Source organism: Mandrillus leucophaeus, unplaced genomic scaffold (assembly GCF_000951045.1).
Source record: "Mandrillus leucophaeus isolate KB7577 unplaced genomic scaffold, Mleu.le_1.0 Scaffold112, whole genome shotgun sequence".
Taxonomy (NCBI): Eukaryota; Metazoa; Chordata; class Mammalia; order Primates; family Cercopithecidae; genus Mandrillus; species Mandrillus leucophaeus.
This window is the reverse complement of record NW_012099432.1, coordinates 1,366,663-1,379,976: the sequence shown is the minus strand read 5'-3', so window position 1 is coordinate 1,379,976 and position 13,314 is coordinate 1,366,663. Positions and strand designations below refer to the sequence as shown.

At 55.5% G+C, this 13,314-nt stretch overlaps 1 protein-coding gene across 1 annotated transcript in view; it reads right to left on the bottom strand.

Moving 5' to 3' along the window:
- Positions 1 to 13,314, bottom strand: part of DNM2 (dynamin 2) — a 58,199-nt gene that overhangs the window by 15,427 nt on the left and 29,458 nt on the right. The window contains exons 11-16 of the mRNA XM_011995041.1: positions 12,632 to 12,702; positions 9,036 to 9,087; positions 7,556 to 7,567; positions 3,691 to 3,862; positions 1,514 to 1,668; positions 194 to 358 (exon numbers count right to left, since the gene is read on the bottom strand). Coding sequence (XP_011850431.1) covers positions 194 to 358; positions 1,514 to 1,668; positions 3,691 to 3,862; positions 7,556 to 7,567; positions 9,036 to 9,087; positions 12,632 to 12,702 — 627 coding nt within the window. The remainder of the gene's footprint in view (positions 1 to 193; positions 359 to 1,513; positions 1,669 to 3,690; positions 3,863 to 7,555; positions 7,568 to 9,035; positions 9,088 to 12,631; positions 12,703 to 13,314) is intronic.

Sequence of the window (13,314 nt, the reverse complement as noted above, 5' to 3'; positions counted from 1 at the left end):
ACAGGCGTGACCTACCGCGCCCGGCCTCGTTTTTGTATTTTTAGTAGAGGTGGGGTTTCACCATTTTGGCCAGGCTGGTCTTGAACTCCTGACCTCAAGTGATCCGCCCGCCTTGGCCTCCTAAAGTGCTGGGATTATAGGCCTGAGCCACCGCACTCAGCTGCCTCCTTCTCATTTTTAGTTCTCCACTCACATTGTTGATCATGAGGTGCATGATGGTCTTTGGCATGAGGTCGCGGATGGACTTGTTGATAATGGCCACGTATGAGTCCACCAGGTTGCGAATGGTCTCCACCTGCCGCTCCAGTTGGGGGTCCATGGAGAAGGTGTTCTCCTGGGCCCCGTCCTCGTTTTCTGCCTGCAAGCGGGAGGGGAGGTGCTGAGGGGTGACTGTGGCCTGGGGCAAGTCCTGGTTCTCTGGAAACCATCTGCCCTATTGTCCCACCAATAACTGACCCCAGGCTGGCCCCCGACAGCCCCACTGGTACCAGGTAGGCCTGCCTGCCCCGGGCCAGAGCTGCCCAAACAATGAGGTGACGCTGGCTGATGCTGGGGTGGATCCCCTCACCTGGGCATTGGAACGTCGTTTTTTGTTTTTTTTTTTTGACACGGTCTTGCTATGTCACCCAGGCTGTAGTGCAGTGGCACAAACACGGCTCACCGCAGCCTCAACCTCCCGGGTACAGCTCAAGTGATCCTCCCACCTCAGCCCCCTGGAGTAGATGGGATTACAGGGGTGCGCCACCATGCCTACGTATGTTTGTATTTTTTGGAGAGACAGGGTTTTGCAACATTGCCCAGGCTGTTCTCGAACTCCTGGGTTCAAAGGATCTGCCCGTATCACCTCCCGAAGTGTTGGGATTACAGGTGTGAGCCATCACACCCAACCTTAGGACATTTTATTTTATTTTTGAGATGGAGTCTCGCTCTGTTGCCCAGGCTGGAGTGCAATAGCATGATCTCAGCTCAATGCAACCTCCACCTCCAGGTTTAAGCGATCTCCTGACTCAGCCTCCCGAGTAACTGGAATTACAGGCATGTGCCACCATGTCCGGCTACTTTTTGTAGTTTTAGTAGAGACGGGGTTTCACCATGTTGGCCAGGCTGGTCTCGAACTCCTGAGCTCAAATGATCTGCCTGCCTCAGCCTTCCAAAGTGCTGGGATTACAGGCGCGAACCATCCAGCGCGCCCGGCAAGACATTTTAATATTGGGGCCAAGGGTGGCCATGTTCACTCCACCTCAGGATGGAGGGGAAAAGAGAGGAGAACAAAGAAGGCGGTACCCCATCCCCTGCGTGCCCTGGACACTGGCTTCCGTGAGGGAACATTCTAGGCCCTGATGACAAAGTATCTTCAAGTTCTCCTTTGCTTGCTCAAGTGGGCATCTGCTACATGATTTCAGAGACTCCTGGCTAACATGGCCTGAAAATGACGTGTCCTGGGGAAAGCCAGCTCTGCTTCCTCTCCCAGGTGGGGGCCGCTGGGCCGCCGCTGCGCAGGGCGGCTCCTCACCTGGTCCTTCTCAGGGTAGACGCCGGCTCGGAGGAACGAGGCCTTCCAGCTGTCCACGTCCTCCTGGGAGTCACAGGCCAGCTCGATCTGCCGCAGGTCCTTGTAGACGTTTCTGCGGGGGGAGGGAGAGGAGCAGGCTTGACCCTGCCATGGGTCTGGCAGACCACCGGGAGGAGTGGGCTCTAGGGGTCTTTCTGACTGATCAGGAACCCAAACCCAACCCAGGCTTCACCCGGTCATGCCGAGGGATCATTGTGAGTGATGCCTACGCAGAAGATCACTGTGCACAAGCTCGGCAGGTGTCTGTGTTTCTTTATTTCTGTTGGATCAGCTGACTCTTCTCTTTTCCTGGGCTCCCAGAAGTAGGCATGTGACCCTTGACACCCACTGTAGCTGGGAAGCTCCCACTGGGGCATTTTCAGGAAAGCCCAGAGCAGCACTGTTCATCAGAAATTTATTATTATTATTATTATTATTTTTGAGATGGAGTTTCATTCTTGTTGCCCAGGCTGGAGTGCAATAACACAATCTCGGCTCACCGCAACCTGTGCCTCCCGGGTTCAAGCGATTCTCCCACCTCAGCTTCCCAAGTAGCTGGGATTACTGGTATGCGCCACCACGCCAGGCTAATTTTGTATTTTTAGTAGAGATGGGGTTTCTCCATGTTGGTCAGGCTGGTCTCGAACTCCTGACCTCAGGTGATCCACCCGCCTTGGCCTCCCAAAGTGCTGGGATTAAAGGCGTGAGCCACCACGCCCAGCCTTTTTTTTTTTTTTTTTGAGACGGAGTCTCTCACTCTGTCACCCAGGCTGGAGTGCAGTGGTGCGATCACAGCTCACTACAGCCTCCATCTCCTGGGCTCAAGTGACTGACCCTCCCACTTCAGTCTCTTGGGTAGCTGGGACTACAAGGATTCGCCACCATGCCCAGCTAATTTTTTTTGAGTTTTAAGAGACAGGGTAATGCTATGTTGCTCAAACTGGTCTTGAACGCCTGAACTCAGGCCATCCTCCCACCTCGGCCTCCCAAAGTGCTGGGATTATAGGCCTGAGGCACCGTGCCCGGCCTTGTATATTTCATAGTAGTTAGAAGAGAGGACCTGAACTGTTCTGAACACAGGGAAATGAGGAATTCCAAAGTGACAGTCACCACAAACAGCCTGCCGTGAGCACTACATACTCTGTGCATCTCATAAAACATCACGGGGACCCCATAAATATGTCAAACATTATGTATCTTTTTTTACACAGGACAATCAGGAGGGATGCTGGGTCAGCGTGGAGAGCAGGGGCCGGTCGGCAGTGTCCTTGCTCGAGGCCTGCCCCCTCACTTGCAGTGAACGAGTCCCTCCCATGACTCAGCACTCAACACTGCTCCCTGCAGTCACCATCACCCAGGGGCCTCTCCACTTCCTTCCCATAATGACGAGCATGTGGGGATCGTTCTGCACACTGCGGCCAAGCACCGCACAGTGGGCAGGGACCATTCTAGCCCACTTCGCAGATAGAAAAACCGAGGCCCAGAGAGGCAAAGGGCCTGACTGAGCCTGTAAGTGATGGAGCCCCTGGAGGCTGGTTTCATGCCTGAGCCCCTGACCCTTAGGCATGGTCTCTTCTCTTGAGCACGGGGCAGTCACAGTGGCACGGGAGGCCAGGGCCTATTTCTAGCCTGCCAGTGACTCTGTTACCCGCCATCTCCCTTTTGCACTCTAGGAGCTGGCCCCATGGGGGCCAGCTACAATGTGAGTCTTTTGGCACATGGTGGCTGCTCTCCAGCCCTGGGTTATGGTTGTGTTTTGTTTGTTTGCTTGCTTGCTTGCTTGAGACAGAGTCTCGCTCTGTTGCCCAGGCTAGAGTGCAATGGCACAATCTCGGCTCACTGCAACCTCTGCCTCCTGGGTTCAAGCGATTCTCCTGCCTCAGCCTCCTGAGTAGCTGCGATTACAGGCACATGCCACCACTCCTGGCTAATTTTTGTATTTTTAGTAGAGACAGGGTTTCATCGTGTTGGTCAGGCTGATCTCGAACTCCTGACCTCGTGATCCGCCTGCCTTGGCCTCCCAAAGTGCTGGGATTATAAGCAGGAGCCACTAGGCGCGGCAGGTTATGGTCCTAGTGGTGACTCTGGGGCCGAGTGGCACAGTGACTGAATGAATTCTGCCCAGAGGGAGCGCCCACCCGCTCTTCCCTGGCTGCCCCATGTCCCCCAGCAGCCCTGCTCCCACCTGCCACTCACCTCCTCATCCTTGTACCAGGACAGCGACTCTGCAGTCAGCACAAACCAGTACTCCTTGGAGCCCCCCTTCATCAGGCTGATGTTGTTGATGGTCAACCAGCCCCTGCGGATCACCTAGGGGGAAGCGCGCAGCTTAGCGGAGAACCTCGCTCCGCGCCCCAGCCATCCCCCAGCGCAGCAGCCACGCCCACAGGTCAGTGGGAAGCCGGGGACTGCGATAGACACCTCCAGCCCCGAAGCCCAGGAAACCCAGTTCCACCCTGTGCCAAGCATGTCCAGCTGGAAACCAACATGGGGTGCCACCTGGGCAGGTGGGCAGATTCACTGGGTCAGGGGCTGATGGGGGACAGAGTCACGGAGGCCTGACGGAAAGGGGTCCACAGGAGGAGTCCCTGGGGCTTGTGTGTGGGGTTGTGGCAAATGAAATGTGACATCTGAGGAACTGCACTTGTTTGCGTGAGATAAGCTTCCAAGGGTGGCATCCACACAGAGGGCTAGGGTCAAAGGTGTGAGCCCAGGGGCCCTCTCCAAGCACACTGAAGGAGCGCGGCTCATGTCCCAAGCTGGCTGCAAGCCTGGTGGTCGTCCTTTTTACTGACACATCAGGGTTCTGGGCTGGGAGACCCCATGGATGGGGATCGTGTGGCTGTAGGTGTCATCTGAGTGGGGGTCAGAACCCAGGCCTTGAGTTCAGGGACTCACCTGACAGCTAACGGCAGGCAGCCTGGGGGCTGTGCTCCCACGCTCCCTGGCCGCTGGAGGCATGTGTGGGCCAAAGCTCCCCACCCCCCTCAGGACAGGGGCCCTGGGAACTGCGGGAAGCACACAGAGGCACGCACAGGGCGGCCTGGGACCCAGGCACTGACAGACTTGGCCAAGCTACAAAGGGTGGGCTGAGCATGGCCACGGACAGCTGCGAAGGGCTAGCGTGCGCCCCCTGGGGCAGGGCATGGCAGGGCATGGCAGGGCATGGCACGACAGGAGTGCCAGAGATGGGGTCTCCAGGAATCCGTCTGGGGCCCAGATGCTGTCCTAGTCAGGGGCAGTCCTCTGGAGGGGCTTCACCCGGACTACCCCGACCCACCCCAGGCCTGTCATTCTGAACAGGGCCACCAGCCCACAGTTCCGGTGGCTCCTTGGTGGCTGGATGTGAGTGCTAAGCCCCAGGTGGCCATGAAGACAGAGGTGGCTAAAGAGTACCCAGGGACCCCTGGACCATGCAGAAGTCACTGCCCAGGCTGGGGACAGCATGAGATGCCACCGGGTGCCCCTTGTTAAGGCCAAGGGTACGGACTTCTCCCTCCGTGGGATGAGCAGACAGGACTCTCACAGTTGTTTGGAGCAGGCAGTGACCCCTGGCATCTGGCCATTCACAGGCTGCCTGGTGGTGGGTGAGGGGGCTGAGGCCGGCAGCCCCTGTGAGGTCACAGCATCCCCTCTGGGAGTGCAGTGACGAGCTCTTCCTGGTCTGCCCAGGAGGTCCTGGTGTTAGCATCAGGCCTGGCATTCTGGGAATGCCGCCATTCACCCGGGGGAGTGGGGTGGGTGCACGGCCTTGTCTCAGTCCAGGGCTGGGCACAGAACGAGTGCTTAGTAGGCCCTGGTTCCGTGACTGAATGACAACCAGGTGAGGGAAAACAGGGAGACAGGCTGTCAGCGCTCCCCCAGAGAAATGTGAGGCCTCCATACTCCTAGGCCTGGCCCGGATCCCAAGGAGAGGGATGTGCCCGCGCACCCCTCGGTGGCCTGGCTCTCCTGCCTCCAGCCGGGCTGAGTGTTGCTCAGAGCTGGAGGACAGGGCCCATGCTATGCTTTGGGGTACACGGCCATGGCCACAGGGCCAGGGCACTGATCGGGGCCATGCTGGGGATGGCACACCAAGCCTCGGGGCAGGAGATCTGGCAGAAGCCCTGAGGTGCCCTTCTCCGCATGGGTTCAGAGACAAAATCCCATCCCAGGGAGCTGCAAGCTGTGGGTGGCGAACACAGGCACCGTCAGCCATCCAAAACTTGTGACCCAGAGAAAAGGGAGGGGCCAGGCCTCAGCAGAAAGTCAGGTTTGCATCCAAGGGACACATCCCAATGGGACTGGGCTTAGAAGGAAGTGGGGGTGGGAGAGACAGGAGAGGCTGCAGGCCGTCGCAGGCTGGGGTGCACAGTGACAGGCAGGCAGGCACATGGGGCGGCATGGGCGGCAGGGCAGGCAGGGGGTGGTAGAGCAGGGATCCCCTGGCAGGCTGCTCCAGTCTCTTTCCTGGGTGAGGGTCCTGCCCCGAGTCTCCCGGGTAGAGATGGAAACCACAGCTGGGAGACCCAGAGCCCACGACCACACTCATGACAGGGCTGGGCTATGTGGCCTCTGGTAGGAAAAGAGGAACACCTAACCTCTTGGGGTGCAAGGGAGAAGCAGGTTCCTGGCCTTGGCCTGTCAAATTCAAGGGGACTGGGGGAAATACGTGAGGAACCTGAAAACCACAAGCCCAAGGCCAACTGATTCCTCCCGTCACTGCCCCCACCCATGGCCGTATCTGCACCACCCAGGCCCTGGGAGCAGCAAGGCCCTGGCATAAGATCGGCTCAGCTACAAGAAAGACCCTGGGATTGCCAGAAGATCCCTGCTAGAGGGCAGTGGCAGGGATGACCAGTGCCTTGGTGGCTGGCAGTGGGAGAATGTCCAGCAAAAGTGAGCCCCTGCTAGGACTGGAGGCCCAGACTGTGCTGTCCAAGTGTGAGAGCCGGGCTGAGGCCAGCTGCCTAGAGGCGAGCTCCTTGAACTGGGCTCAGCTCTCAGATATGAGTAGCAGGCTGCTTCCCACTGGGCTGGGCTGGACTGGGTCTCACGCCCATCTCACGCCCCACACTGAGCCCCAGCTGAGGGCTGTGCACAAAGGAAGGAGGTGTTACCCACAGCAGGGACGGACAGCAAATATGATTCATCTTGGGGGCCATGTCAATCGACTGGTACGAGATACCTGGAGCACTGTGGTGAGAATTCTGAGCGTGGCAGGAAACGGTGCTAGGATCAATTAGTGTTGCCTGTCACAGGCAAAGGATAGGAGAAGGGGTAAGTGCAACAGAAGAGTCTCATCAATTTATCCGGAGGACAAGAGGCAGCATCTAGGAAAGGGGCTCCTGATTGACTAGTCATGCCTGCCATGCGTAGAGAAGAGGGTATCATATGGGGAAAAAAACAATACCTTGATAACTTAGCCACATCTGCTATAGAACAGGAATGCTGGCAAGTTTATTTGGAAAGAATGCCAGGATTGATTAGCAATGTCTGCCATGGGCATGTGCTAGAGGAGCGGCATAAGGCAAAGAATGCTATATCAACTAGCCATGTCTGCCATGGGCGCAAGAGGGGAAGATTTCTGCCATGTGGAAAAATATGCTCTGATCCATGAGTGACATCTGCATAGGAGAGAGAAGGAGGAGGGGCAGTGCCAAGAATGAATTCTGGTCTGGCTTAAGCGAGATCTTCCACAGTCAGGGATATGAGGGGAGGCAGGGGCAGTGTGTAAGTATTTGCCATCCCTGACCTACAGGAAACCAGGAAAACCTGCCAGGAACTGGCTGCAGGAGTGTGCCTTCAAGGGTGGCGGTTCAGTTAGTGCCTGTGTGAGTCAACTTAAACCCAGGGCAACGCGCAATCCAGCGCCGGCTGCGGCATGGGGTTTCTAGGTTAGCTTGATTTTTAGTATTTTTGTTATTTGGAGGGGATGGGGAACAGGGAATGTTAAGGGGTGGGCGGGGTCTCCATCACCACTAGATTCTCTAACGTTTGCTACCACACTAAGCATGTACTTACCAGGATCTCCCCCTTTGAATATGCAAAGTTAGGGTTGTGGGTGAATCAGGGAAGAGCAGGCAGAGGAAAAGAGATGGAAGGGACGTGAAGGGGACAAAGAAAAAGCAGGAAAAGCACAAAAACAGGAGAAGAGAAGATCAGGGGAAAAAACAGCAAAAGAAAAAAAATTACATGCTATTAATCATATTCATGGTGTTAATATTTAATTCATTATCATCTCAAGAAACAAAAAAGCAACAACATATGTATTACCTACAGCAAGCGCAAAAATAAATCATGCAATGGTTACGTTCCTCCTTCCAGTAGGCTCTATGATCGTGCAAGGTACACGGCGGAGTCCCCGCCCCCACCCCTGCCCAGTGGGGAGAAGGGAGGGACATAGGCGAAATTTTGCAAAGATTATGGGTTTCCTTTTTTTTCTTTTTTTTGAGATGGAGTCTCGCTCGGCCGCCCAGGCCAGATTGCAGTGGTGCAATCTCGGCTCACCATAACCACCATCTCCTGGGTTCAAGTGAATCTCCTGTCTCAGTCTACTCAGTAGCTGGGATTACAGGCACCCACCATCATGCCTGGCTAATTTTTTGTATTTTAGTAGAGATGGGATTTCACCATGTTGGCCAGGCTGGTCTCTAACTCTTTTTTTGTTTTTTGTTTTTGAGATGGAATCTCACTCTGTTTTCCAGGCTGGAGTGCAGTGGCACAATCTCGGCTCACTGCAAGCTCTGCCTCCTGGGTTCACGCCATTCTCCTGCCTCATCCTCCCAAGTAGCTGGGACTACAGGCGCCCGCCACCACGCCCAGCTAATTTTTGTATTTTTAGTAGAGATGGGGTTTTGCCATGTTAGCCAGGCTGGTCTCAAACTCCTGAGCTCAGGCAATCCACCCGCCTCGGCCTCCTAAAGTGCTGGAATTACAGGTGTGAGCCATTGTGCCCGGCCTATTATTAATTTTTAAGACGAGGTTGCATTGTACTGCCCTGGATGGTCATGAACTGCTGGGCTCAAGTGATCCTCCCGCCTTAGCCTCCTAAGTAGCTGGGGTGATAGGCATGAGCCACCACACCCAGCTCATTTTTAAATATTATTTGTAGAGACAGGGTCTTTCTGTGTTGCCCAGGCTGGTCTCAAACTCCTATCCTCAAGTGATCCTCCCACCTTGGCCTCCCAACATGCTGGCATTACAGGCGTGAACTACCATGCCCAGCCAAGAGTCAAGTTCTAACCCTGGCCTTGGATGGCACATACGGTCTTTTGGGTGGGTAAAATGTGCCCACTAGGCCCTGCCAGAGTGTCGGCTCTTAGACCATCTCCCAGAAGTGTCTATTCCCAAGTGGCCTCCAGAGGCCGAGAGAGCAGATGGCCTGGTACTGAGGCTGTGGGGGCGCTTTCCACAGGCTGAGCTCCATCCCTGGGGCTGGGCTGTCATTTAGTGTCCTCCCACCCCCCAGGGTAGAGTGGCAGGCTGCAGAGGGGTGTGCTACCTGATTGGGGATGGCTCTCTTCTTGTTCAGCTGCGTGCTCCTCTGCTGGGCACTGAAATCAAAGAACAGACAGGGTTCATGTGGACAGGATGCTGAGGGGGAAGAAGGGCAAGAGGCGCATGTGGCCATTCTCTCCCTGGGGACCAAGTGAGCAGGCAGAGGCAGAGGCAGAGAGAAGCCCCCTGCACACAAGGAGCTGCACAAGGGCAACGGCCTGGGCACACGGAACAAGAAAATGTATCTGGTTCGATTGAGGCTTCTTAGGCCCTCAGCTCAGCCGACTTACTAAAGTGTTGGTTACTTCCAGATGTCACTAGGATCCCAGAGTTTCTAAGAGGAATTGTGAGAAGGTGTTGCCTAAGATGAATGCAGTGGCGCAATCACAGCTCACTGCAGCCTTGACCTCCCGGGCTCAAGTAACTCCCCTGCCTCAGTCTCCCGGGTAGCTGGAACCAAAGGTGCACACCACCATGCTCAGCTAATTTTTGATTTTTCGTAGAGATGAGGTTTCGCTATGTTGCCCAGGCTGGTCTTAAATTCCTAGACTCAAGGGATCCACCCGGCTCCACCTCCCAAAGTGCTGGGATTACTGGCATGAGCCACTGCGCCCGGCCCTTCTTCCTACTCTTCTCATGATTTGATCCCAACACCAGCCTGTAAGTGGCTCTAACCACAGAGCCATCCAGTCCTAGACATCAGAGTGTGGGACAGCTGCTGGCCATGAAACGGCACGTATCTTGCACGACTCCTGACCCAAATTTAGAGGACATCCAAGGTCGACAGGGAGTGTTTCTATAAGGTTCCTATGCAGCCACAATCCCAGATCTTTTTTCTTCTTTATCCACTTAGGAATAGATACTCCTGGCTAGTTCATGCCAGCATAGACAAAACCCACTATATTTTATATGTGGATACCTACTCCACCACCTTACGGTTCTAATATATTTTCCACTCTGACAATCATATGATCACTTGCAAACAACGTACATCTCCTGTAACTTATCAATCACATTTTCTTATTGCTTTGGCTGAAACTTGCAGAACAATATGGAGAAGCAAATCAGCTTGGTCACTTTCCTTTCCTGACTACCTTGGGGGTTTTGTTTTAAAGTGTAAGTTGGCTATAGGATAAGGGAGAAAGTAGGCTTCTGTTTCTAGATCAGAAAAGGCTGGAAAACTAAGAACAAAGGCAGAATTTTATCCAATGTTATTCCCAACATTCAATACGTTTATTACAGGGCTTCTCATCTGGGCTGTTTATTATTTATTTTTGAGACAGAGTCTCACTTTGTCACCCAGGCTGGAGAGCCCTGGTGTGATCATGACTCACTACCTTGACTTCCCAGGCTCAGGTCATTCTCCCACCTCAACCTCCTGAGTAGCTGAGATTACGCACCACCATCACACCCAGTTAATTTTTGTATTTTTTTAGAGACAGGGTTTCACCATGTTGCCCAGGCTGGTCTCAAACTCCTGGGCTCCAGCGATCCACCCACCTTGGCCTCCTGCAAAGTGCTGGGATTACAGGCATGAGCCACTGCGCCAGGCCTGGGCCCTGTTTATAATATTTTATTTGGAGGGTAATGGGAAGTCCAGAACATCCAAGCACAAGAAGGATTTTGATCAGCAGCATCTGAAGGAGGTGGCACTGAGCTGAGCCAACCTTCACAGTGATGGCTGGGTGACAAGTGATGCCCCAGAGGTGCTTTTCCTAAGGGCCTCCTGGCTCCCACCCTTGCCAGGGCTCCCTCAAATAGCAGCCCACAAGGTGGCCCCTCTCCTGAGCCTGGACCTAATCGGAAGCATCCTGGTGTCTTGGGGGAAAATCCAGAATCCTCCCCTGGACCTGCAGGGCCCTCCTGATGACAGGGCCTGGCCTCTGGCTCTCTTACCTCCACCTGCCTGGTCTTGTAGCCGTCCTTCCCTAGGTTCAATTCTCTGGGGTGCCCCCTGCATCACCTGACTTCTTCAGGAAGATCTCTCCAGGCCACATCCCTGGCTCCCCTTTCCCACAGCTTATCCCCTTCCCTCTCTTCCTGCTCTCATCGTCCTTGTGACACTTTGCTTAAGGACTCCACCTCCCCAGCCTGCAGGCTCTGAAACAGCAGGGGCTACAGCTGGTGCGGTCAAGGTCCTGGCCCGGAGGCCCAACGCTGGCCCTGGCTCTTCAGCACCCCATAGCTCTTCAGCGGGCCCCAGGGACGTCCCACCCAGGGCTGGGGCCACCCGGCCAGGGCGTACCCGTTCACACACCAGGGCAAAGGCACACAGCAGGCAATACCCACCAGGTCACCAGCTGCTCAGTATAGTAACAGCTGGGGTAAGTGGGAAGGCCCAGGAATCCAGAGGAAAGAGTGGAGTGGTCAAAGGAAAAACAGGAGAGATTGTGAGAAGGAACTGTGGATGAAGTGTGAGAAGCAGAGACATCAAGGTGAGGAAAACAGCAGCAAACCAAAGATGGGGACCAGCGCTGTGAGCCCATACACACCTGTCAGCCGGGAGCACAGGGCTGGGGGCTGCCTCCCACAGGCAGGGGAGGCCCAGTCAGGGCCCTCAGCTCATCTCTAGGAGGGGTTCTGATGAGGCCCTCATTCCTTTCTTTGCCTTCCTCCTTTCTCCCCACCTACCTGGTGCCCAGCACAGAACAGGTCCTCAATCAGCTTTGTCAGGTGCACCAATAAACGTTCTATCCGGTAACTACATAGCCTGAGATTTGGCTCTAGAGGCCCTCCCCTAGGAAGCCTGCCTGGCCCGTCAAGGCAAGGCCCAACAGCCGCCCTCTGGACCTCGACAGGCCCCGCACGGCCCCACCCAGCACACTATGCTGTAACGGCCTGTGTCCCTGTTGGTTCCCTGCATGGGGCCTTCCTCTGAGGGTGGGGAGCTGGGTGTGGGTTTGCCCACTGCTCTGTCACAGGGCCTCGCGAGAGGGCATACCAGCGGCACCATCCAGCCCGCCTCAGGCAGGAAGGCCTGCGTGAGCCTCCCCAACCATCTGAGTGAGGCCCAGGCGTGCCGGGGGACTGAAGGAATCGGCGGGTGATGCCTGAGACCACTAGCACTGATAGCGACATCCTGCTGAAATCAGAGCTCCCCGATCTGGGCCCTCATCTAGGTGCCATGGAAAGTTCTGATTTAAATCTACAGTGTACGCCTTGAAGCGAGGGAGACCCCAGGCAGCAGTTCCCAAAGAGCAGCTTCTGGAGCCCTGAGCCCATGAGATGCTGTCCATGAAGGGGCAGAGTCTGGGAAAAGCTGCCCACTGGTTGCTAAAGGCTCTGACAAGTCCTGTGGGAGAGGGAGTGCAGCAGCTGGCTGGCTTCGCCCTCTCCCTGCCGGTCTGACCATAGCACTGCCCTCTCCCGAAACTAACCACAGGGATGCCCCACAGAAGGCGCGTTGGTTTGGGACAGTGGACCACTATCAGCCCAGGAGAGTGTCCAGATATTCTCAGGTGGCTCTGCCTTCACCCCAGGACCCCCGATAGAGACTGTGTGACCCCCGCCCTCTCAGAGAATCCCAACTCGATCACCTCCTTGGATCTGAGAGTAAGGACTGGTGCCGCCCAACCAGCCACTGTCTCCAAAAGTACCTACTTGGCAAACCCGATGAAGTCCTCGTGGTTTGTGTTGATGTAGGACTGTTCAATGTCGATCAGCAGAAGAATCTGGGGGAAAGTGGGGGTCACTGTGAGTACAGGGCCAAGCCTGGTAAGCGGGGGTGGTGACAGGAGCGTTTCCTGGTCTTGCCAGCAGAGAAGGCATGCGAACCAGGAGGCTTCCCAGACAGGAGAACAGGGGGCTGGTGTCGCACTCCCCACACCCTCACAGGCAAGAAAGCCTGGGACAACAGAGCACAGCCAGGCAGCCCAATGGGCCAGTCACAGGCAGGGCCACTGTCCCCAAGGTCTGGAGTTCTGATTGAGCCACTAACTGGCCATGTGACCCTGGGCCTCACGTTACTGACCTGTGGAATAGGGTGACAGGAGGCCCAACTGCCAAGGGTTTAATAATGTGCAGCCTTTTTTTTTTTTTTTTTCTTCGAGACTCACTCTGTCGCCCAAGCTGGAGTGCAGTGGCATGATCTGGGCTCACTGCAACCTCTGCCTCCTGGGTTCAAGCGATTCTCCTGCCTCAGCCTCCCAAGTGACTGGGATTACAGGCGCCTACCATCATGCCCAGCTAATTGTTGCATTATTGGTAGAGACAGGGTTTCATTGACTTGGCCAGGCTGGTCTCGAACTCCTGACCTCATGATCTGCCCGCCTTGGCCTCTCAAA